At 42.8% G+C, this 26,077-nt stretch overlaps 1 protein-coding gene across 8 annotated transcripts in view; it reads left to right on the forward strand.

Moving 5' to 3' along the window:
* FAM114A1 (family with sequence similarity 114 member A1) overlaps positions 1–26,077 on the forward strand; it is a 67,959-nt gene that overhangs the window by 26,705 nt on the left and 15,177 nt on the right. For 5 of the 8 annotated variants that reach the window (XM_045881313.3, XM_064584374.1, XM_064584370.1 and 2 more), the window contains exons 4-8: positions 5,961–6,074; positions 6,193–6,296; positions 8,962–9,096; positions 14,931–15,083; positions 21,293–21,416. In XM_045881313.3, coding sequence (XP_045737269.1) covers positions 5,961–6,074; positions 6,193–6,296; positions 8,962–9,096; positions 14,931–15,083; positions 21,293–21,416 — 630 coding nt within the window. Of the gene's footprint in view, positions 1–5,960; positions 6,075–6,192; positions 6,297–8,961; positions 9,097–14,930; positions 15,084–21,292; positions 21,417–26,077 lie in introns of those variants that run through there. The other 3 variants (XM_045881315.3, XM_064584373.1, XM_045881316.3) reach the window with 2 other exon arrangements.

Genomic DNA, 26,077 nt, shown 5'->3' on the forward strand with positions numbered 1-26,077 from the left:
CAGAGACACTTCTTGTCAGTTTTGAACCTAAAAAGAAGTGAGTAACTGATTACAGAGTGGACACGAACCATCATTATGGAGAGGGAAGACTTTTCCAGAAGGAAGATTGAATGGCTCCTCTTTTTGCTTTAGTTGAGTGAAGCAACATCATCTGTGTGTTTTTCTAAACAACTACTCCTCACAACTTTTTATACTATCTTCAATTCCTTGATAGAAGTCTGAGATGCAGCAAATATTTCTAAACTATGTATTCCTCAAACCTCCCCCTCCCAGAGTGGAAAGTGATGCAACTTTCAGAAGACCAGTTAGCACTATCAAATTTGAAAAATGCACATACCTTCTAGCCCAGCACTTCTGTTGATCCTTTGCAAAAAGTCATTAATATATATGAAGATGTTCAATGTAGAATTCATCCAGCAAATACTTGTGCCAGGCACTATTCTAGGCACTTGAGATAAGGCAGCGAGCAAATGACACAAAGACCCTCTCACCCTAGTAGGGCTTATGTACGAGTGAATGGAAGGAGACAGATGATAAACAATACATAGAGTGAATAGGAAAATGATAAAGAGGGCCAGAAAGTGGTAAGTCCCCCAAAATCGTAAAGTGGAGGTACGTAATATAATGAGCACTGGGTATTATATAAGACTGATGAATCATTGACCTCTACCTTTTGAAACCAGTAATATATTATATGTTAATTAATATATGTTAATTAGATTTTGGGAGGTAGTCCCCCCAAATCGTAAGGTTTTAAAATGGTGAGGGCTAGTCCTCAGGGAGGTGATATTTGAGCAAAGACCTGAAGGAGGGTGAGGGACTTCACCCGGCATCTGTGAAAACCTTGAAACACCCCAAGTATCCATCCACAGAGAAGGTTAAGATGTGATCTAGCCATTTGGAAGAATAATCTATGCAACCGTTAAAAAGAATGAAGCGGATCAGTGTTCTAGATCGGATGCCCAGGAGAGACCCAAGCAGAGATTAGGGTGTGGGAGTCTCTCTGTGAAGTGCTCTCAGGAGGAAGCCTTGCAGGAGAGTCAAAGATTGGGAAGCAGAACTGGGCCTTGGGAAAGGAAATGGGGGGTTGGGGGGGATGGGGAGGAAGGCAGAGTCAGAGTCTTTTAAGAGTGCCAAGCACTTTTCCTTTTGAAGGCCCTCTTCATCACAGTAGATATAATGAAACGTAGCCGTGTGCCTCATTAAATATGTAATTTACGTATAACTGTGTAAGAGTTGAATTCATTTGAACTACAGTGGGCCAGTTGACCTAATATCACATTTTGAGTACATTTAAGTAAATATTGATTCATTTCTTTTTTTAACACTATTTTTTTATTTCTTTTTATTTTATTTTATTTTATTATGTTATGTTAATCACCATACATTACATCATTTGTTTTTGATGTAGTGTTCCAGGATTCATTGTTTGCATATAATTTTCCTTTTTGTCTTTTAGAAGCAATATGTTTTTCCAGGTCTTAAGTATTTCCACAGGGAACACCTGGGTCTCAGTAGGTTGCGTGTTTGACTCTTGATCTCAGCTCAGGTCATGATCTCAGGGTCATGGGTTGGAGCCCCACGTCAGTCTCTATGCTCAGCCTGCAGTCTGTTTGGGATTCTCTCTCCCTCTCCCTTTGCCCCTTCCCCACTCACACATACTCTCTCTCTCTCTCTCTCTCTAAATAAATGGATAAAATCTTTAAAAAAATAAAATAAAATAAAAATCAACCAGCTATATCAGGAAAGTGAGATTATAAGATTTTTTTAGTTTCTTTTTTATATATCCATTTTTTAAAGAAAATGAAATGAAAGAAACATTATATTAAAAATTAAAGTATTTGCAATGACATGGATGGAATTAGAGGGTATTATGCTAAGCAAAATCAGTCAATCAGAGAAAGACAATTATATGATCTCACTCATATGTGAATTTAAGAAACAAAACAGAGGATCATAGGGAAGACGAAATCAGAGAGGGAAACAAACCATAAGAGACTCTTGATCATAGAAAACAAACTGAGGTTTTCTGGAGGGGAGTGGGGTGGGGAGGTGGGGTAACTGGATGATGGACATTGAGGAGGGCATGTAATATAATGAGCACTGGGTATTATATAAAACTGATGAATCACTGACCTCTACCTTTTGAAACCAGTAATATATTATATGTTAACTAACTGAATTTAAATTAAAAAAATAAAATTAAAATAAAAAATATTTAAAAAATTAAAGTGGAGAGAGAGCCCTCTGGATGAGCTAGCTGATGCCCTACTTATAGATGCTTTACTGTAGGGGACCAGTAGAAAGTACTCCTAGCGCTAGCCAGTCATCCAGGGTGATACAGAGAACTGCTGTTGCTTCCCTAAGGTACCACTTGGACAGAGAGACCCTCCCACCACCAACAAATTATTTTTTAATTTGTTTTGATCTTGGGTTTTGATCTTGGTGGACTCACAAAATAATGGCTTGGTGATATCGCAGTGCTTTTTGGAGAAAAAAAAATGAAACTGGATGTATAAGATAACACCACACCGTGTCTTAGGATCTGTGCCTGCACAGCATGGGGGTGATCCCAAAAACATCACATTATGCCGACCCAAGACCTGGCTAAAAGGGGCAGGATTAGAGGAAGTTTCCATTCCGGAGGTGACCTTCACCTTGCTCTCTAGTCAAGGTAAGGTAAGTCAAGTAATTTTAGCCTAAGCCAGTGTTTTAAAAATAAGAAAGCTCCTGATCAAGGATCTGATTTCTAAGCAGTTATAGAAATGGGACTAAAATGACATTTTATCAACTGTAAATGGCATATAAAACTTTCTAAATATGACATAGCGACTAAGTGTGTAAATTCTAGAGTTAGGATTGGCTTCAAATCCTGCCTCTGCCCCTTATTGGCTTTGCGACCTTCGGCAGACGATTACATGTCACCAGATCTCCATTTTCTCCACTGTGAAATGGGAATAATAATATCCCTTACCTCATAATGAGAAGACTAAATGAGATAATTTACTAGACTAAAAATATTTAGTCCAATGCCTGGGACATAGTAACTGTTCAATAAATGTTGGCCAGGACCAAGGGTTTCACATATTTCTCCTGACCTTGTAGGACCCTGGGAGATAGATGTTATAATCCTCCTTTCAGGGAAGACACAACAGTAGAGACTCAGAGAGGTGAAGTAACTCGCGAAGATCACACAGCTAACAAATGACGGAACCCAAATTCCTCCACAAGCCTCCTGACTCCTAAGTTAAGGATGTTTCCCACTAGAGTTTAGGTGAGAAATTAAACACCAGCCAGTCATTTAACATTTGCTTTAAAATGGTACAGTTTCACAGCATTTGTACAGCGTTCTTATCTTCTTTGCAATATTCACCTATTTCTGTGCAATAAGTCAAGGCATAAAGGATAGCCTACTTTTAGAGCCGTGGAATTTGGAGGAGTTTCATTACTTTGAGGATACTTAGGGTTCGTGATGATGTATAAAGAATCCATGAATTATACATTAGAGTATTATTCGTATTTGTTAGGTTTTTTTTTCCCCCCGTTACTGGTAAAACCTAATCAATATCTCTGAGAATGAGTCACTCACAGTCAAAAGGCAACAACTCCATATTATTACTTACTTATTCTGGGCACTAGATGTCACACTAAGTAAAGTTTTAGAAGTTATTCTTCAAAGTAGGGTGTGGCATTGTCTAAACCTTATCTGTGAAGAACCATAGCTTTCTATTTCTGGTAGAATGCAGTAAAGATGTACTTTAACAAAAGAATTCAGGAAAGAGAATTGTTCATCAGAAAATAAGTTGGAGCAAACTTAAATGTGTGCAATTTTTTGTATAGCAGTTATACCTCAGTAAAGCTGTGTGTGTGTGTGTGAGAGAGAGAGAGAGAGAGAGAGAAAGAGAGAGAGAGAAAGAGAGAGGCTGGAGTATCAGCATAGTATCATATGTACTAAACAGGCACATCCCATTTATATGAACACAAACATGGTATTTCCTTCCAGAAACAGTAACTTTTCTAGAGACAGTTAATGCAGACATACCCCTAATTTGTGTTCTGAGATGGCGAGAAGCTGTTTTTCCCTAGGAAAAGAATCAGACGTGGTCCTCACATGAAAGGGGCAAAGAAGGTGAAGGAGATAATGACAATGAGCTTCACTGAACCCTGCGTGAAGGATGTGGAATCATCTTTCTTGTACCGCTTTCACAAAGAAAGTGTAGCAGATGCCTCCCAGCCTTCTTCAACTCATTTATTACTTTACTTTAAGCCCTCAGAAATCTCAATGAGAATCATGATTGTGATTTGGATGTACATTATTTCCTTTTGGAAAATGTATGTTTTTAAAATATGGCAAGGAATATGGACTCGGTGTGTAAATAAGTTCAATGATATCCTTTAACTTCAATGTGCTACTGAAATTCCAGTAAGTTTCCCTTGAAATGCTTGGAATTTACCGGAAGCTAGAGAGAATGAATTTCAGCCTAGTTTTAGCAGTTACAGGGCATGTTTTTTTCCCAAGTAACTCGATAATAAGTTTGAACTATATCTGATGAGCTGCACATGAATATAGACATATTTCTGTATGAAATTAATGTGGTAAGCATTGTAAATAATATTTCTTAAGTTTCCCTGTTTTCTCGATAGTGTATAATGACAGGTGATTTCCAGTGGATTTAATTAGTCCTCTGTTTGGTGGACTGATATCAGTGCCCTGATTATGTTAAGATCACTCTGGGTGGCTCAGTCGTTAAGTGTCTGCCTTCGGCTCAGGTCATGATCCCAGGGTCCTGGGATGGAGCCCTGTATCGGGCTCTCTGCTCTGCGGGAAGCCTGTTTCTCTCCTACTCCCCCTGTTTGTGTTCCCTCTCTCGCTGTGTCTCTCTCTGTCAAATAAATAAATACAATCTTTTTTAAAAAAAAAAAAGTTCACTCTGATAAGTAGAGTTACAACTGATAAAATACTCTTATTTGGGTTTGGGATTCATCCATGTCTTTCTCTTATTCAGGAGATGAATAATTGGTCATTGTGACAGCGCTTTCTAAGAGTAGGTGCTTCTCTTTGGCTCTCAAATCCTGCCATGATTTGGGACTTTCCCCCCACATATTAATATTGCTGCTGCCCTGGGTTTTAATAACCTGACGTTGCCTGGCTTCCTAGTGAAATCTTCGCCTCCCTCCCTGCAGACTGAGGGGGAGGTGCGTGCTGAGACAGGGGCACACCGGGCTATTGCTCCTTCAAGGACCCAAACAGCCACTTAGGACTCTCGGTAGACTATTAATTTTTGTGTTCAGTTTGGGAACTTGAGAAGAAAAGCTACAGCTCATCGTGGGGGCCTCTGAGGAGGAAAAAAAATTGCTCCATAAAATGTAGACAAGACTCTTTCTCTGCCAGGCGGGGGGGTTGTTTGTGTGTGTGGCAGGGGTGCTGGGATGAGGAGGTCAGCTCTGTGTTTACCAAATAGTTCTCGAATATGCTCTGTGCTGGGCTGCAGAGAATGTGGATGTGCGGGCCCCGCTTGCCTGGGGTAAAGCCAGTGTCCTTCATCCTGACTGTTACTGCTTAGGACAACTGTCAGAGCCGTTGGGTGCCCCTCCTGTTTTCTCACCGATTGGACTTCTAATTTTGACCTATCAGCCCCAGACCTTGCACTCTCTGCCCCGAAAGAAGGATGAACCCTGTGAGAGAACATGATGAGCCTCACTTGATTTCAGTTCAACAAATATGAATTGAGGGTCTGTGACGGGCTAGGCCTGTAAGGAATCCAAAAATGAATAATGCATGCCTGTTTTGAGGAGTTTAGAAAAGAGTAAAGAGGATACGTCCACGCTGCTAACCACCGCAGTCTCTTACAACCAGGGTGGACACCTACAGCTCACGACAGCCCTGGAACATGAGCTATTGAATTGGCAGACCAGGGGTTTCTATTGTTTTCCTGAACCATACTTTTATTTCCTGACAGGCCATGGATTGACAGCAGTCAAGGAAAAAGCAGGGGCCACCCTGCGGATTCATAGTGTAAATTCCAGCTCTCCCGAAGGGGCCCAACCTGATGCTGAAAATGGAGTGCCTCAGAGTGAGTGATGCATTTATTGGGGGCGCTTTTTGGACTTGGGCCGTATGTGCACAAATGGAAGCTTTCTAAGCTCAGATCAGCAGAATGAACTCTAAGAGGATGTTTTTCTCCCTACTAGCAGATGTGGCCACAGATCAGAGCCCTGCAGAAAGCCCACCCACTTCTCCTGCATCTGGGTCTCGGGGCATGCTGTCAACCATCACCAACGTCGTTCAAAACACAGTGAGTCCTTAGCTGCTGCTCTGTTTCCCCTGTGTCTTCCAGCACCTCCTTTTGATATTTGTATTTACCAGTGACCCAGATACATTAGAGAAAAGATGGCCTCGCTCATAACTTTGGATTATGGTTTTATTATGCTTTTTCTCCTCCAGAGTAGGCGTAACCTTGGCACCAAAATAATAAGGGCAAAAGATATATATTTTATGTTTAAAAGAAGAGAGCTGCTTAGAAGGAATATTTTCAGTCTGATGTAACAGTGTCCTTTCCAACAGCTGCAAGGACAGCCTCTGGCTGGGGGAGGAGAGAGGGCTCTTTCTTAGAGCTGAGACAGCTGTTTTTCCTAGATGGTCTGTGTTTCTTAACCTTCAATTTGAAAATGATAAAACCATTCAGATTAAAAAAAAAAAATGCTGGTAGGGAATTGGGAACAACATCCCGAGATGTTTCTGAAGTGTTTCCAGGTAACTAAGACCGACATTCTTCCCCCATCCCTACCTCCCAATTCCTACTCTCCTAAAATAACCCTGTTTATTCCCCCGCCCCAGACCCCTTCCTGCCTCCTAAAGAAGTGTGTTATTGGCAACAACACACTGATGAATAATGAAAAAAGAGGGAAGCCCCCCCAACCGAGATGACACACCTAGCTTGTCTTCAGTGACAAGAAGAAAAGGTTTATTTTCTGCCGTGTAAAACCAACCAGCTAGTTTTTCTAGAAATATAGTTGCTATCCAACTTATTCATTCATTCATTTAAAAAAAAAAAAAAAAAGGTGATCAGCCCTCACTGTGGGGCAGGAGCTATGCTAGATGCTGGGCATATACTGACAAACAAGAGGGCAGAACATTCTGGAAGATAGAGACAACTCGACAGGCAAGTACAAAGCAATGTGGGAAGAAGAGAAGGTGAGGGTATCTTACCCAGACTCTGGGGTCCGGGCATGCCAGAATTAGAAAATGCCAGCTCTTCTCCTGGTGACTTGAGGCCCTGTAGACTAAGTAGGGTGAATGGGAAGCAGCAAATGTGTTTGAGCAGTCAGAGAGCATCGCAAGTCCAGTATGTCTACAGTGAGGGGTGGGTAGGATCGGGGATGGGGAGGAGCTCCTTCGGTAGCCGTGGTTATGAGACTTGAGTTCCTCGTCTCCCTGAGACATTGCAGGGCACTCTGAGTTTGTCTTCAGCACCCCCATTTCCACTGTGTTCACTTCTACCTTCTGATACTTTCTTTTCCAAAGTTCCAGACCCTCCCACCAGGTCCGCCCTTCATCGAAGTCCCTATGTCCTTCCTTCTCCCATGTGATGTTTACCAAAGTAACACCAAAGTTCCAGACCCTCCCACCAGGTCCGCCCTTCATCGAAGTCCCTATGTCCTTCCTTCTCCCATGTGATGTTTACCAAAGTAACACCTCAGGGTGTTAAAAGAAAATAAACCATATTACGCAAAAATATACATTGCCGATATCCCCTAGTCCTTCCACAATATGTGTGTGTTAAAATCTGTTTTATAGTGTGACTGTTGATTGGCTCCCAAATCTGAAAACAAAGTCTAAATGTCCAAGATGGAAATGACAACTAAAGTATATTCAGTGAAGTCTAATATTGCTAATGAAGCAATAATTAAGATTAGAAATGTATATAGGCAGGGGCGCCTGGGTGGCTCAGTTGGTTAAGCGACTGCCTTCAGCTCAGGTCATGATCCCACAGTCCTGGGATCGAGTCCCGCATCGGGCTCCCTGCTCTGCGGGGAGCCTGCTTCTCCCTCTCCCACTCCCCCTGCTTGTGTTCCCTCTCTCGCTGTGTCTCTCTCTGTCAAATAAATAAATAAAATCTTAAAAAAAAATAAAATAAAAAAAAGAAATGTATATAGGCAATAACATAATACTAAAATATAATGTATATAAATTGATGTAAGGTGGAAAAAACACAGATGTATGCATAGTGTAAGAGCAGTTGTGAAGTGGAAGTGTTTGTATAGAAGTTGCAAAGAAATGTAAGCCGTTCTAGTTATATGAACAGTTTATGTGAGTAAAGCTTGGTTGTTTTAATCTTTCTTTTTTAAGGAAAACAATGGCTGACAAGAGGATTTGCAGAAGGGTAACTGTATGATCGAACAGTTTCTAAAGCCAGTGGTCTATGGAAATCAACCTGTCTTATTTCATGAATATACTAATTATAGGCGGTTATTAGTAGTTTCTGAAAGTATGCAAGAGCCATCTGACACAGCCTGGGGGTCCTATACTCCAAGGCTCTAGATTAAAGAATTCACTAAATTGGCAAGAGTATTTGACATCTTAATAGACTGCTCCACATAATTCTGTTACTTGGGTTAACATTCTTTCAAACAAAAACAGTAGTGGGATCACCTATTAATTTTATGTCTTAGATACATATCTATTCCTACACACAGAACCAGCAAAATTTATCCCAATATGCTTTGGTTTTTCCTAAGCACCCTTTTTAAATAATATCATCTGTCCTACAAATTATATGACATATGCCCTTCCAAGGAAAAGAAAATAGGATGAAGTGGATATTAAGAAGACAGCTAATGAGAAAAAATTGTGACTTTACATTGATTTTAATATCTGAAAATGGTGCCATCTAGGAGTTGCTGACTGCTGTGGAAAAGCAAAAGGCAAAAACTAATCTCATGCAATTATTTCATTGGCAGGGTAAAAGTGTCTTAACGGGTGGTCTTGATGCTCTGGAATTCATCGGTAAGAAAACCATGAATGTCCTTGCAGAGAGTGACCCAGGCTTTAAGCGGACCAAGACACTCATGGAGAGAACCGTTTCCTTATCACAGGTGGGATTATACACGTTTGCAATGTTTTCTTTCAGTCTGTAAAGTAAATGCATTTTTATGTATCTTTTTTTTTTTTTAAAGATTTTATTTATTTATTTGGGACAGAGAGAATGAGAGACAGAGAGCATGAGAGGGAGGAGGGTCAGAGGGAGAAGCAGACTCCCTGCCGAGCAGGGAGCCCGATGCGGGACTCGATCCCGGGACTCCAGGATCATGACCTGAGCCGAAGGCAGTCGCTTAACCAACTGAGCCACCCAGGCGCCCTGTATCTTTTTTAATAGGTATTTTCAAGCACATGACTTAAATTCAAATGACATAAGATTAGTAGAGAATGAAAATTGAGTTTCTGATACACCTCTTTCCCCAGCCACTTGGTTTCTCATGGGAGACAAACACTGTTAACAGCTTCTTATGGATACTCTCAGAATTATCATATAGCTATACATACATACATGAGATGGAGATACAGATATACAGATACGTAGATACATAGATACTTTCTCAGACCAATTGTGGTATACTAACCACACTCTTTTGTACCTTGCTTTATTCACTTAATAATTTCTTGAAGATGATTACATTTTTGCCATTTGTCTTAGTCCACTCAGGCTGCTATAACCGAATACTATAGACTGGGTGTCTTACAAGCAACAAACACTGATTTCTCATAGCACTGGAGGCTGGGAAGCCCAAAATCAAGGTGCTGGCAGATTCGGTATCTGGTGGTGGCCCATTCCTGGTTCACAGACAGCTGTCTTCTTGCTGTGTCCTCACATAGTGGAAGAGGGAAGGAGCTCTGTGGGCTCTCTTTTATAAGGACACTAATCGCATTCAGGAGGGCTCCACCCTCGACCTAATCCCCTCCCAAAGGCCCCACCTGCAAATACCATCACACCAGGGACTAGGTCTCAACATGTGAATTTTGGGGGTATACAAGCGTTCAGTTTATAACACTATTGTATGTATTCCTGCTCTACCACGTTCTAGCCATATGACCTTGAACAGGTTACTTAACCCCTCCGTGCCCTGGTTTACTCATCTGTACTGGGTATAACATCAGTACCTATGGATAGCTTTGATGTAAGGATTAAATGAGTGAGCATAGTACCCGGCTCTTAGCAAACACTCAGGAATGCCGGTTATTGTTGTTATTATTGTGTGTCCATATAATAGGTGGAAATGGTATTTCATTTGCATTTTAATTTACAGTGCTCTTACTATGGGCAAGGATGGGCTTCTCTTCTCACACTTCCAGTTTTAAAGTTTCCCAACCCTCCTTGAGAAATATGATACGAAGAATTGAATCTGTGGGCCACCTGGTAGAGCTCAGTCGGTAGGACATGTGACTCTTGATCTTGGGGTCATGAGTTCAAGCCCTCCATCGAGGGCTTTTACTTTAAAAAAAAAAAGAATTTAATCTGTGTTTTGCTTACTTATAGTAGTCAGGTAAATTAAAAATACTATTTATCTTATTTTCCAAGTATAGAACACTAATACTGAACTTGCTCTTTTAGATGGCACGTGCCCAATTCATGCACTGCAGTGCAAGGTGGCCCCTTGTCCCCTTCTTCCCTCACGGTCAGATACACCACATCTGTCTTTGCTCTCCTGAAATCAGGAGCGGCGGATATAGCCCTGGGTTTTGCAAATTTCGCAGGCAGGACGAACATAGCTTCTCAAAGCTCAGTACTAGGAAGCCACCGAGGAACTATTACTGACACCATGTGAGTGGCAGTTCCTGAAAAGCTTTTGTTTTAAACTATTTCCCCTTGTCTCTTCCAGAGTAACCCTCATATAACCACTCTGCTATTATAGCTCAGGTCGGGACTTGGCAGGATCACCTAAACCACCACCCTACTGATCTTTAAAAAGAAAACAGAGAGACGCCTGGGTGGTTCAGTCAGTGAAGCATCTGCTATCAGCTCAGGTCATGATCTCAGGGTCCTGGGATCGAGCCCCCGTGTCTGGCTTCTCCCTCTGCCTCTGTTCCCCCCCCCCCCCAACTCGTGCTCTCTCTCTCTCTCTCAAATAAATAAAATCTTTTTTTAAAAAGCATTAAAAAAAGAAAATAAATTTATATTAATCAGGTAATTAATACTAGCTGTTGCAAAACAAAAGCGACACAGAAAAACCAACACTCAAGGATCAGTGTGGCTAAGAAAAGAAAAAAGTCTATCTTTTGCTTCTATGATGTAAGCATTCCTGTCCAGGGACTCTCCAGGTAGCTCTTTTCTGAGCCCGTATCCCGTGACTCTGCCATCCTAAAATTCGTTACTTCTAGCCTCATAGAGAGGGGAAGGTGAGATGGGGAGGACTAGGTGGGACAACTTAGAACTTTACCCTCATTCCTCTGGCCAAAACTTAATCACACCTATCTCTCACTTATCTACCTAATTCAACTCAGGGGGCTGAGAAATATAGTTTAGCCATGTGTCTAGGAGGAAAAGGATATTTGGTGAGCACGTAGGAATATTTTTGCCATGAGATTTCATATATCTATAAAATTTCTATATACATATATATACATATATATTCACATACATACATATATTACATATGTGTACATATAAGCATTCCTATGTATACATATGTAAGTATATATGTAGGTATATAAATTTGATTCTGGTTAAGAAACTGATAATGTGGGGGAAATGTGACCAAGTACAGAAACTGGCTAATTCTACTCTCGTCTGAAATTTACACACCTCTAAAATGGAGAACTGGATCTGGTCAGGTTCCCAGATTACTGTAGGTTTGGGGCCACCTTCACAATTTTTATCAGCCTATTGCTAAAAAGTAAGGAGCAATGCTCATGGAAATATGTCACCTGAGAATCCACACTAGCCATCTGTAATGTTTATTCTAATTACACATCAGAAAAGTGCAATGAGTATGGTACCCAACATTCGGGGGCACACTTGAGCACGGCACCTCTAATTCACATGGATCCCCACAACACTACTGACTCTAACTTCCTGCCACACAGTAACTTTTCATTCATTCATTCATTCATTCATTCCACAGACGCATTTTGAATGTCCACTATGTGCCAGGCACCCTTCCAAGCACTTGAGATACATCAGTAGCCAAAATGGATAAAAATCCCTGTCCTTAAGGAGTTTTTGTTACAGTGAGGAGAGATAAACAAACCATCAACATTATCTAGTATTTTAAAAGATGATTGAGTGCTGTGGGGGAAAAAAGGAAAAAGAGCAGGAAGAAGGTATGTAGGAGTGAGGGGCAGGTTAGGTATTAAATTGGATTGTTGGGGGGGTGGCCTCATGGAGATGATGACAGTTGAGCAAATAATTTAAGGAGATGGGGGGCTTGACCATGCTGAAATCTGAGTGAGGCACATTCCATGCAGCAAGAGCAGCTTGTGCAAAGGCCCTGGGGCAGGACTGTCTAGTGTGGACAAAGAACAAGATACTACATGGTGGGAAAGGAGTGAGCCGGGAGGAGAACTATTACAGATGAGGCTAGATTACTAATGGGGAGCAGGTCATGGCAAATCCTGGAGGGCATTTGTAGGGACTTCAGGTTGTACCGTTAGTGAAATGGGGAAAACGTTACAGCATTTCGAAAAGAGGAGTGACAAGATCTGCCTGTAACAGGAGCACTCTAGTCACTGTGTTGAAAACAGACTGGGTATGGGGAGGGCTGAGGGCAGGGAGACCAGGTCGAGTGTGTACCCGTGCAGGCTGTCCCAGGAACAGAGGCCAAGATGGCCTTGACATGTGAGGATTTTATTAGGGGAAATGCTGAGCGAGAAAGTGGAAGTGGGGGGCAAGACGGCTGAGAGGGCCGTCAGACTAAGATGCACGTCTGACCCCAGGGATCGGGAGAGGGAGAGAAGATGGGGTGAAAGCATCCTAGGTTGCTGTGTCCTCTGAGGAAAGGCGGGCAGAGCCCTGGGACAGTCCTTCAGCTGATCTCCCGGGACAGGTCTCCCCAGGGTCCCTGCTGCACTGGTGATTCATCACAGGAGGCGTGGATTGCTTCTTTAAGCAACTTTAATTTCTCTCTATCTTCTGAGTGAATCCAGCATCCGGGGCCGTTGGTCACTGATGCTGCAATTCTCACTGCCTCCTCCGGGGGCAAGTGCTGTTACCTAAGCAGGAGGACGTGGGGGCTCAGTGTGGAGCCCTGGGGGCAGGGAATGCTGATTCCAGGGATATTCTGAAGATCAACCCAGACTTCCTGTTGGAGGGAACGTGGGGTGTGAGATAAGGAGGCAGCAAGAGCGACTCCACGGGTGTTGGCATGAACAGCTCAAAGGATGAAGCTGCCGTCCATTGACATAGGGAAGTCTGTTGGGTTTTTCCTAATCCACACTGAGTAACTGTAGAAGCCCAAAATGTTCCTACACACATTCCCTGAACTTCTCCTGTGTTCTATCTGCATGGCACGGGGTGGTCTCCGGACCCACAGACGCAAGTCTCCAGAGCTACCCTTCTGTCCGGAAGAAGACTCCCACGCCACAACCACTCATTGCTGTTCCAAACCATCTCCTTTTCCTTTCCAGGTGGAAAATAGACCGACATCCTCTGGGAAGCCAGTTCTTCTTTAAGCAACTTTAATTTCTCTCTATCTTCTGAGTGAATCCAAATCATTCCAGAGCGACCTTCCCCACGCCCCCTTCATTTCATCCCTTCCCCTCTGTTCCAAAGCACAAAGTTAGAGACAGAAGTGGCTCTCGGGAAAGGAAGCAATTTTGGTGTCGCTTGGTTGTTTTGTTTTACCAGTGCCGAGTCAGGAAGATCAGTGAGAATAGTTGGGTTTTATTGTAAGTGTTAAAAAATCCCCAGTGATCATTTGATGGAGTTGTTTTGAAAATTTTAAAATTCAGAGCTCGTGCATATGTAGTCTTACAGACAGACAGAGGGGAGAATTCTGTCGGAAGCCCAGTGAGTTTTTGGCTAATGGCCTCAAGAACCCAGAAGGAGAAGACACCCAGTTTTATTGACACCCAGTAAAAACCACGGTCTGTTCTTCCATGATCTTTCCCTTGTGAACTTGTGGCAGCCACTGTGTTTATGGTGCTCTCCAGAGATACTAAAGAACCCTATAAACATAATGCCCAGGAAACTTAATGAGGAATCACATAAAAGATGCTTAGAATCACAGAAAGCAAGTGGAGGAAATTGGGAGTGACTGAGGTACTCGTGTTCCTTTTGTTCTCTTTATGTAATCAACAAAAAATAACTGGAGAAAAATGATCAACATGGAGAGGAACTCCATTCCCAGTCTTACTTCTCAAGAATTGATAAGCTAATATTCTTATTTATACCAAGTATCTGACAAGGAATGCATTATGAGTTTATATTTTATGAATTTTTTTTCATCGAAGATGGTTAATAACCACACATAAAATTTTTAAAATAATGTAACTCCGATCAAAGACCAACTTGTGGCTACTCTGAGGTCTGGCTGGGTGCGGAAGTTGCAATGAACCCTATCACAACAGATTACACTTTCCCGGTGTACATCAATTTGCTCACTATAGAAAATTCGGGTGTTTCAGAAAATAAGGAAATTAATCACACACACAGAAAACACTTCAGCGGAAACCACTGTTCGTTCAGCTTCTGTTTTGCTTCTTTCCAATCCTCTTGCGAGCGGTAGAATTTTTGCTTTGTTGTGTATATAGTGAACATGTAAGATTCGACGTGTAATATGTAAAAACTGTCAGTAGAATCAATGAAAGAATCATTTTGTTAGAAATTCCTAAGTGACACAAAGACAAAGCCAGTCCTCATCTCTCCCTACATCATACAAAGGAAATGAGGCTTTCAAGCCTACATCCAGGGCACAAACATTGTGTGTTTCTGCAGATGTTAAGGGAAGCCAAGGAGAAAGAGAAGGAGAGACTGGCCCAGCAGCTGACGGCCGAGAGGACTGCCCACTATGGGATGCTGTTTGATGAATATCAAGGTTTGTCGCACCTGGAAGCTCTGGAAATTCTTTCCAATGAAAGTGAAAGCAAGGTATGTCTGCCCTGGTCGCTTAAAATACCACGGTCACTAATGTGTTTTCTTACACACGAAAGAAACTGGAAAGTCTGCCATTAAAATATCTCATTTTTAGGGCCTCATTAGTATTGGGCTGAGGTCACAAATATTCTACAGCCTGATGACCTCCTCATGTGCCATCTTACTTCCTCTCTGTCCAGTGCTAAGCTATTACCCCGCCCCGGCCCCAAGAGGGCCAGCAAAACAACAGTCCTCACTGCCCCCAGCTCATGGGACAGAAGGCTGCTCAGAAACTTGGCTGTCAGGCTCCTGGCCCTGTGCTTCCCTTTGGTGATGTAGCACCCAGACCAGGGATGCCCTACCAGGCCAGGCTGCCACTTCCACCCTGTGAAAACAAAGCAGCTGAGGTTTCTTCCAGACTGCAGGGTTTAAATACGGTTTTAGGGGCTATATAGTGGTTTATTCACCCATTTGTTAAAATGCCTGGGCCACCAAAGGCAGGATCATCATACTGGGAGTTAAAGTTCTATTTGAGAATGTTCCTGAACAGAAACCTGGGAATTACCTGACAGCCCCGCACATTCGCATTCCCCCACTGGGATCTCAAGAAGCAAAACAGAAATAGCAGACATCAGCAGGGTTTGGAGATTTTTTTTTTTTTTTTAGAGGATCTATGTGGGAGGGAGGGTTATTGAGCCAATATTCATATGGCCCTTCTATAGTCACTCTTCTAAGCAGTTTAAACCTATTGATTCATTTAATTGTACATACAGCTCTTTCGTGTGAAAGTCAGGCTGACTGTACTTCGGGGTGTATTTCCGGTGGAGCCCACAGGGCAGCACCCTGGGAACCTCCTGGGAGAGGCTCTGGGTCATCTCAGTAACATTGGCTGGAGAGAAGCAGGCCCTCTGATGCGAAGAGGAGGTTGGAAGGGGGCTTTAGAACGGAGAAGTGATTCTTGACTCTCTCTCGGCCACGTCCCTAAGTTAGGACTCTGAGGGGGTGGAGACATTCCTGATGCCCACCTAGACGGGGAAAAATGGCCTCTGCCGGGTAACAGGCCACCAAGAACCAAACAGGATGGAAATGGCCCTCCCTCCAGGTGATTGAGTTACATGTTACTATCTGTGCTTATTTCCTCTTGTTGTTACCATGAGCCATCAGGGAGAGTCTTCTGGTGAAACTGTGAAAGGGTGATTTTTTTAAAAAGCAAAATCGTGCCTCATATACAGATGCAAAATGAACATGAATTAAAGAATTTATTTAGCCCCCTTATTACATGAAGGAATGTTATAACTGGTTCAAGGGAAAAAGCCAACACACACATTTGTATGGAGTAAAGCAATTTTGAAATGAATGTGCAAATGGGCATAAACCTGTTTTTTCCACAGGAGGGGAGGTTGGCCCTCTGCTAGACAGAATCTACTCACCTGTCTATAGACAAGAATTATTTTGCACTGCTATCAGTGAGCTACAATCTAAAGAGCTGTGAAATTGCTCCCATAGACTCAGAATCAGATAATCTGGTAATGCATGCTCTAGAAAATGCAGTTTTCCACGGCAGCACAAATTGCTCCTACAAAAGCTGGATTTCGAATTAGCCATTACGTGATCAAATACCATTCAGTAGCTGTATGATTTTGGACCCATCTCACTTCAATCTCCAATTTCTATGAAATGGGAATAATAATAATAAAACCTACCTCGTAGGAGTATTAAAAGAATTAAACGAGATAATCCATGTGAAGCCAGTTGCAGCTCGCTTAATACATAATAAGTTCTCAATAAATGTTAGCTGCCTTTTTATACATGTAGGTATATATGCATGTATGTCGACATTTTATTTTTACATGTATTCTTATGTTATATGTATGTGTGTGTTATTATTAAAAACATGACAGGGATGCTTGACCCTTAAGGTTATCATGGTGTAGAGAGAGTCTACTCTGGTGGGTTTCATTGCAGGTCTCAGCTGTGAAAGTCCCAGGTCCCTAGAAAAGAGCCCCAAAGGACCGATGTTGCTAGGAAGGGGATTTGGTCCCTGGAGGAAATGCAAACATTTCCCTCTGTTTGCACACTGCTCCTATGAGCTCTGCTTTCTTCCTCCCCCCGCCCCCGGCCTAGAGATTTTTTTTTTTTTTTTAAGATTTTATTTATTTATTTGACAGAGAGAGACAGCGAGAGAGGGAACACAAGCAGGGGGAGTGGGAGAGGGAGAAGCAGGCTCCCCGCAGAGCAGGGAGCCCGATGCGGGGCTCGATCCCAGGACCCTGGGATCAGGACCTGAGCCGAAGGCAGACGCTTAACCATCTGAGCCACCCAGGCGCCCCCTCCCCCCCCCGAGATTTTTATAGTAGTATTCATGGTAAGGAATGCAGAATGTTTTCATGGATTAGTATCGATAGTCACTGGGTGCTGTAATAAACAAGTCCTAAAAACATATGGGTCAAAATCAGTAGGAGTTGTCCTCATGCCTATAATAGTCCAAGATGGGAGTGCCTGGTCATCAGGCAGCTTTCCTGCTTTGGGGATTCAGCGGCCAGACTCTGTCCATCTTGGGGCTCCACTAGACCCATCCTGATGTTCACAGGCCTCTGGCAAGAATACAAATGGAGAGCCCTACTGGGGTTGTCAGATTTAGCAAATAAAAACACAGGATGACAAGTGAAACTTCAACTTTTGATAAACAATGGATACTTTTTTAGTATAAATATGTCTTGTGCAATATTTGGGACATACCCTCATACTAAGAAAATATTATTTATTTAGAATTCAAATTTAACTAGACCTCCTACACATACCAAATACTTAAAAGCTAAAGGACTTTTGGGGCACTTGGGTGGCTCAGTCAGTTACACTTCTGCCTTCAGCTCAGGTCATGATCCCGGGGTCCTGGGATTGAGTCCCCTGTCGGGCTCCCAGCTTGGCGGGAAGCCTGCTTCTCCCTCTCCCCCTCCCCCTGCTTGTGCTCATGTGCTCTCTGTCAAATAAATAAAATCTCAAAAAAAAAAAAGTTAAAGGACTTTTGAAACAAACTGTTAAAGAAAATATATTCCGTCATCCTACCTCAACAAACACACTTTCATAACGACTTTGAAAACCAGGTTCCCATTCAGAATTCTCAAATCCCTCACATGTCCCACCACCCTCCTGCCTGCTCTTGTCCCTTTATTTCTAGCTGTCTCTCCCTTCAAGAAGCTTTCTGTTCACATGTGAGGATGCCCTGGTTCAAGCTGCACCTGCAGCCCTCCAAACATCTAAGAGGTGGATGGTCCCACCACAAGGAGCATAGCCTGGGAAGAGATCCATACAGGCTGTGGAAGGGAAACTTTAGTAACTTTAGTACCTAGAGAGTGGTCTGGAAGAGGGAGTGTGGGCTCTGTGTGGGCACATCCCTTTGGCCCTGTGTACTCCCCTGGGTCTGAGTATTGGCTGTCACCATCCTCTAGGGCCTCCTTGTCTTCTTTATCCTAACAGCATAAGGACAGAGAGTGTAGAGGGTACACTCCCATTTTTAAAAAAATATTTTTATTTATTTATTTTTAGGGAGAAAGGGCATGAGCAGGAAGGGCAGAGGGAGAGGAAGTGAGAACCCCAAGCAGGCTCCCCACCCATGGAGCCTGTCATGGGGCTCGATCTCATGACCCTGAGATCATGACCTAAGCCAAAACCAAGAATCGGACACTCAACCAATGCACCACCCAGGTGCCCCCACTCCCATTTTTTAAGAGCTTTGACCCAGAAATGATACACATCACCTCTGTCGACATTTCGTTGGCTAAAACTTTGACACATTGCACAGAAATATAAGGAATTACTATCATGACTATTCTCTTAGATTGATTCTAGGATGGCAACAGGCATGGCAATGTGGTATACTATAAATCTTAAGAAAAAAACCTGATAATTTCTATTGCTATTATACTCAATAGCTAACAAAAACAGTAAACAAGAATCTTCAAAATGGCACCCCATACTCCCTTTCAGGAAAAAGATTGACAAGGCAGACTGTCTACCCTTGTGTTTCCAACAACACTTAGCACAGTGCCAAGCATATAGTCAGCATTCTATGAATATTTATTGAGGAGTGCATGATTATTTATTACTGGATTGAAGTAAAGATTCATTGCTCATCACCTTGGCATAATGGAAAGAACTAGGAGGAAGCAAAAGAGATACTGTGGTAGAAAGACGCTGACAATAGAGTCCTTTGCTAAAAAGAACCCTTCCCAAAGGATACCCAAAGCATAAAACCCCAGTGCCTTCCCTCCCAGAGGCTGGCTACCCTCCAGGAGCCATGGGGAAGCCATAATGTCTCACACCTGTGTATACATTTTCACCCGTGTTGTGCTCAAGCCCATGGATTCAATAATTACCTTTTAATTTTACTCCTAGAAAACTGCTGTTTGGAAAATATATCTAGAGTGTAGGAATCTGCCGTGGGTCTATCTAGGACCCTGAGGCCTACTCATGAGTGTATGAGCTGAAAAAAAGGCTCTGAAAAGGTCAGAGCAAAAAGGCCTGCTGGCAGCCATCATGCAGGGTGCATTTCCTTCCACCTGCTGAACTCTCTCGCTAATGAGTTTTGTGTTGATGGCTTCCTGCTGAGCTTCTCCCCAGCCTCCTTGCCGATTGCATTATGCCCTGGTGATATGCATTACGATTTTTAGGAAAATGGTGCCCTGGCATCCCTGATGCTCTCTCTCTCACTTATCCTGGCGTGTGAATCTACTACCATAATGAGTATTAAAACATATTCCAAAGGCATTGTGGTGCGTCTATGGGCTTTCCCTCCAGAGCAAGTGTTTGACCTGCAGAATGAAAACATGAAAACCTTACTACTTTATACCCTTACTTCATTTTTTTTTTCAGAAACCATTCGCTCATTTATTTAACAATAGTGATTGAGTAGTTTCCATTATGTCGCACTCTACTTGCGGCCTAGATTTTATTTTTTTATTTTTCTGTTTTTAATTCAATTAGCCAACCTATAGTACATCATTAGTTTCAGATGTAGGTCAGTAATTCATCAGTTGCGTATAACACCCAGTGCTTATCACATCACATGCCCTCCTTAATGCCCATCACCCAGTTACCCCATCCCCCCACCCACCTCCCCCCTACTTCATTTTTTACATGGTTCTCCGTGCACTTTGGCCATTTTGGAAATTCAGATCAGTCTTCAGATTCGCAGAGGATGACTGGCCATGTGTGCAGATAATTTTCAAATGTTTACAGAGGACAGTTTGAAAAGAGGGGTTCTGAAGACAATGAGCAGGGAGGATATCAGTTCAAGCATCATCCTCTGTGAACTCTCCCTGCCCACCCTCTTGCCTCCCTAAGGGGGACTGAAGTTCCCTCCCTGGTACCCCACTGCCACTCTATTCATATCTGTCATGGCTGTTAGCGGTTAACCTGGGCCTCCCTCCTCTAGCCTGCAAGATCTCGGAGGAGAAAAATGCATCTCGTGTGTTTTTGTAACCCCGGTTCAATAACCCACATCTAGCAAGTATATACGTATATCTGTATGTATAAAACATTTCTTTATGGGTTTATGTGTATATGTATTATATATATTAATATTCTTCTGTATGTTAACATACGTAATATATGTGTAATTTCTTGACCTTCACTACAAGCACTTTTTTTTTAAGTTTATTTTTTTAATAATCTCTACACCCGACATGGGGCTCGAACTTACGACCCTGAGATCGAGCTCTCATGTTCTTCCGCCTGAGCTGGCCAGGAGCCCCTACAAGTATTAGGTATATTATTTAATTGAACCTTCAAAATAACCTTACATGGTAGATGCTTTTCGTCCTCATTTTCCCAAGGGCACACAATTCATCAGTGAGGGGCTCGTATTTGAATTCAGAGTTGACAGCCCATGTGTTTTGCCCACGAGGCTAGAAGGGCTACCGCCACGACTTATTTAGCTTCTGCTGTTTGCACCTGGGTAGTTACTTCACCTTTGCTGTTTCATTTACCTCACAAAGGATCACAATGAAGTGTGGATCTCACTTCAAAATTTAAAAAACAGGCCCAGGGAGCTTCTGTAACTCACCCAAAGTCGCACAGTTCATAGGCAGTAAGTCCAGCATTCAACCCGGCCTTGCCCCCCACGCCACCAAATCACCTCAGTCCTGGGAGCCCTGATGACAGCTGTACATAAACGTGATTAACAGGAAAAGATGACAGTTATGCTGACCCATTTCTTTTTTCAGGTTCAGTCATTTTTAGCATCACTCGATGGAGAGAAGCTGGAACTCTTAAAAAACGACCTAATTTCCATTAAAGACATCTTTGCAGCCAAAGAATTCGAGAATGAAGAGAATCAAGAAGAACAAGGTAAAGGAAAATCATCAGTTAAAGAGCAAAACAAAGAGGTTATTACAGACAGCCCTTTCAATGGGGAATTATTTCATTCAAGAGCTCCTCCTCCTCGCTTCCAAAACACTCTGTGCACCTGCTCTCGTGACAGGAGCTGACCACGTGATCTATAGCCTTCTTTCTCCAGGTGGGCACTCCTGAGGGAGGCGTCTTTTTTTTTTCTTTTAAAGATTTTTTTTTTTTTTAAGATTTTATTTATTTGACAGAGAGAGACACAGCAAGAGAGGGAACACAAGCAGGGCGAGCGGGAGAGGGAGAAGCAGGCTTCCCGCTGAGCGGGGAGCCCGATGCAGGGCTCGATCCCAGGGCCCTGGGATCATGACCTGAGCCGAAGGCAGACGCTTAACGACTGAGCCACCCAGGCACCCTTGGCAAAGGAGCCAAGAATGCGGTGCACTGAGCACAGCCTTTATCTGCATGCAGCAGGCAGGTCTCTCAATAGATTTCTCCTTAGATTTTTCTTATTATACTTAATTTATATGCTTAGGAGTTAACGTGTATTTGTAAGTGGCCTGCCCTCCGTCTAGAAAGTGCAATCGGGGGGAGGGAGGATGTATCAGGTTGTCAATCACTGAATTGAGCCAGGTGCACGCTCCTGATAATCCTCCAGCCAGCCAAAGACACGGACCCCAAGGAGATGAGGACCTGTTTTGTCTGAAGCAAGTCTTCCCTGAGAGGGGAAAAAAAGGTTTTCAAAGTTAGACATGCTTAAGAATTACTTTAGGGGCACCTGGGTGGTTCAGCTGGCTAAGCGTCTGCCTTCAGCTCAGGTCATGATCTCAGGGTCCTGGGATCGAGCCCCATGTGGGCTCCCTGCTCAGTGGGGAGTCTGCTTCTCCTCCCTCTGCCCCCCCCCCCCGATTTGTGCCCTCACTCTCAAATAAATAAATATTTAAGAAAAAATATCGAGGGCAATTAAAAAAAGAATTGCTTTATGTTGCCCATTTAATTAGGAGCAGAATATAGCAAAACATTTGCTGTTGTACATGGAGAGTGATTTCTTACTGGTATCATCACCTAGTCCCACAGCCACCGTTGTTCGGGTGAGGCTGACACACAAGGCTGGCTCCTCCTCTCTCAAAGGTCCATTTGAAATATTTTCACCGCGAGCTGGCTGCATGGCCTAGAACGAGTTATATAACCTTTCTGAAACTCATTATCTGCATCTGTAAAATGGAGACACGGATACATATTCCCAAGGGCTATTGTGAGGCTCAAATTAGATAATGTACGTAAACATATATTTTACAGAGCTTGGCGCACAGAACTGCTCAAGAATGTTCTCCGGTATTGTTAAAGTACTAAAACAATGCTGGGGAAGTAGTAAAGGTACAGTAAACTGTATTTTTATTTATGATTGTACTTATCACCCACACACAGAGTAGTGATCATGCACATTCAGCCCCATCGAGTAGCTGGAAGTGTTTTCTGCCCAGGTGTGTTGCATACTTTTAATCAAGGCTCAGACATGAGGGCCAAGTGCTTCAGCCTCGATGCTCAGGGCAAAATTATTCTAAGCATTTGCAAACTTATTTAAATACCATCTCCTGCTTTATCACCCATGCGGACCTTATGTGCCTTCAGTTGAATGAGATTTATGCTCATTGCATCAAAATAGAAGACTCAATTATACTGAAGAATAGGAAGAGGCCAATGGCAACGAGGCTATTGGAGAACGATGTTTTTGAGCATTTGTGTGTTTCTGCAAGAGTCACAAAGGAGGGGGGCACCTGGGTGGCTCAGATGGTTGGGCGTCTGCCTTCGGCTCAGGTCGTGATCCCGGGGTCCTGGGATCGAGTCCCGCATCGGGCTCTCTGCTCCTTGGGAGCCTGCTTCTCCCTCTGCCTCTCTCTCTCTGTCTCTCATGAATAAATTAGAAAAAAAAAAAAAAAAGAGTCACAAAGGAGGACAGCCTTGTTTTTGTTTTAATAATGAGAAACTAAGACACCAGCTGTCAGAGTTCATACAGGTAGTATTATGGGCCCAAGATGAACCAATTTCCAGAGTAACGATCGCCCAAAAGGATCCAGGTTATTTCTCTTTGGTTTCATGGTGCCAAAGGTAAATCTTAATCCTATAGGATGTGTCATTCAGAAAGGATAAAAAGAAGATCCCAGATTCCTCCTAACATCAAAGCACTAGTGTTGCCCGTGCAAGTAAAAGCAGTATGCATCCCCAACTAGCGCAATTTCTTAGAGAGGAACCTTGATTCAATACTATTAAATGGAAAATGTTACTACCTACGATGTGTTCCAGTCTTAATATAGAGCTTCAGTAAACTGGGATTTTTTTTTCATATGACCAAAAAAATATATACATATATGAAGTCCTGAGCAGCATGCTTAAGAAATAGATTCGTCTCTCCTTAAGTGACAGAACCCTGTTATCTCCCATAATATATCCATTTTCCCATAGGGCATCTCCAGATTATCAAAACACTATTAATTTTAATTAACTTAATAAATAAATGTCAAACACATAAAGAAAAACTGGGAGAAAAGAATAGCAGGGTTGTCATTAAATCAATCCAATTATGATGGAGCATGACAACTCCATAGAGGTGGAGGGATTATCTAAATGCTATAAAGAGGAATCTCATCAGTGGGGGTGAGCAGAGAAGCCAGGAGGAAAACTCTGGGAGAAACCAGAGCATTTCATCCATTTTTTTTCTTGTAAGCATTTACATTCCTAAAAGCCTCTTAACACCTAAGTAATTCATTTGCAAGTCTTGGAAAAATGTAACAAACTGTCATTTTTAGATAAACTCAACCTTGGGCTTCTCTGCGTTTGATAGCTTTAGCTAATGATTTGCATGTTTGTCTTTCCAGCAGCGTGTAATTTTATCACACTGCCATGGGTCTCTAATTTGGTTTACCACTGTTGTGAAGAGGTTTTAAAAGGCTCTTTTCTATTTATATTGCCTTGGTGAAGATCTGGACCATATGTACGAACCAAGCGCTGTAGTAATAGGTATTCTTTGTGGCAACATTATTTGTCATCTGTTTTTATCCGCTTCCATTTTTTTTGTGACTTTTTTTCCCTAAAATATGTGCTAAAAGGTATTGGTGTCCTTCTCTGTTTTCTAGAACAAATGCACATTTAAAAGCTGGAGCTAGGGGTGCCTGGGTGGCTCAGTTGGTTAAGTGTCTGCCTTTGGCTCAGGTCATGGTCCCAGGGTCCTGGGATCAAGTCCCACATTGGGCTCCCTGCTCGGCGGGAAGCCTGCTTCTCCCTCTGCCTCCCCCATTCCCTCCACTTGTGCTCCCTGGCTCCATGTCTCTGTCAAATAAATAAATAAAATCTTTAAAAATTAAAAATAAAAAAAATTAAAGCTGGAGCTACACAAAGTACTTATATCCTAATTTAGGAGTAATGATTCCCAGATACTTTTAATCTCCCTATGGTTATATCTTTGTAGCCCATAACAATATAGGTAGATAAAACTTTAGTGTTTACAAAACACTTTTACATTTGTTATATTATTTGATCCTACAGCAATGCTACAGCTGAAATGGTGGTTTTTATTTTATTTTTTAAAGATTTTATTTATTTGAATAAGGGCACAAGCAGGGGGGAAGGGCAGAGGGAGAGGGAGAAACAGGCTCCCCGCTGAGCAGGGAGTGAGATTTGGGGCTGGATCCCAAGACCCCGGGATCATGACCCAAGTCAAAGGCAGTTGCTTAACCAGCTGAGCCACCCAGGTGCCCCAATGGGTGGGTTTTATTATCCTTAATTACAGGAGGGCATGACTAGACCCATGACTAGCCCCAGGCCACAGATTCTCTGAATGCAGGAGCTGGGGTAAAACCCACACCTGCCACAACTAAGTCCGGGGCTCTTTCTGCCCTGCAACATTGCCACATACAAAATAAGAAGGACCAGGTAATTTGGGAACAAGACCTTGTTGATGCCGCCCAGATGTGTCCCTACCCCCTCTTACTTTGCCTACCTAGAGAGGATTAGACCAAGATCTCTGCCCAGCAGAGAGAGAATCTCAGCTTTGTCTCTCTCTGTCTCTCTCTCTCTGACTCTCTAGCTCTCGATCTCTCCTTTCATGCAAGTAGGCATTAGCTAGGCTAGGTTCAGGCAACACCTCCTCCAGGAAGCCTTCTCAACACCCCTCTGAGGACAAGATTAGGTACTGCAAAAGCCTCCTCACTCAGCGCACTTACCTCTTTGGGTTATAATTATTTGCTGGTGTTAGCTTCACCCTGAACAGAGACAGTCCTCTCTCTTCCCCCACCCCCGCCAAGGCACACACCTCCCTGCCCCCACTCTGGCCTCCTTGCTGTCCCTGAGCAAGCCGGGCACATTCTCTCCCGGACCTTGAGTTGGCTGGACTTCCCTTCCTGCACCCCATCTGGTGTTGCTCACCCCTCTCCTCCTTCAGGTCATTACTCAAATGGCACCTTGTCAGTTGCCTTCTTGCTTCCCAACCCCCAGCCGTCCCTATTCCTCTGCCTCGGTTTATACTTCTCCATAAAACTTATCATCTGACATGTATGTTTTACTTCTCTAATCTGTTTATTAATCTGTCTCTCCCCTGAGAATATGTGGATTCTAGGTGATGATAAAATGATGAAGCCAAATATTGTGAACAAAGACCTACAGGTTACCCT

This window comes from Mirounga angustirostris, unplaced genomic scaffold (assembly GCF_029215605.1).
Source record: "Mirounga angustirostris isolate CCGP_5_RB_7025 unplaced genomic scaffold, mMirAng1.0.hap1 SCAF_2, whole genome shotgun sequence".
NCBI lineage: Eukaryota > Metazoa > Chordata > Mammalia > Carnivora > Phocidae > Mirounga > Mirounga angustirostris.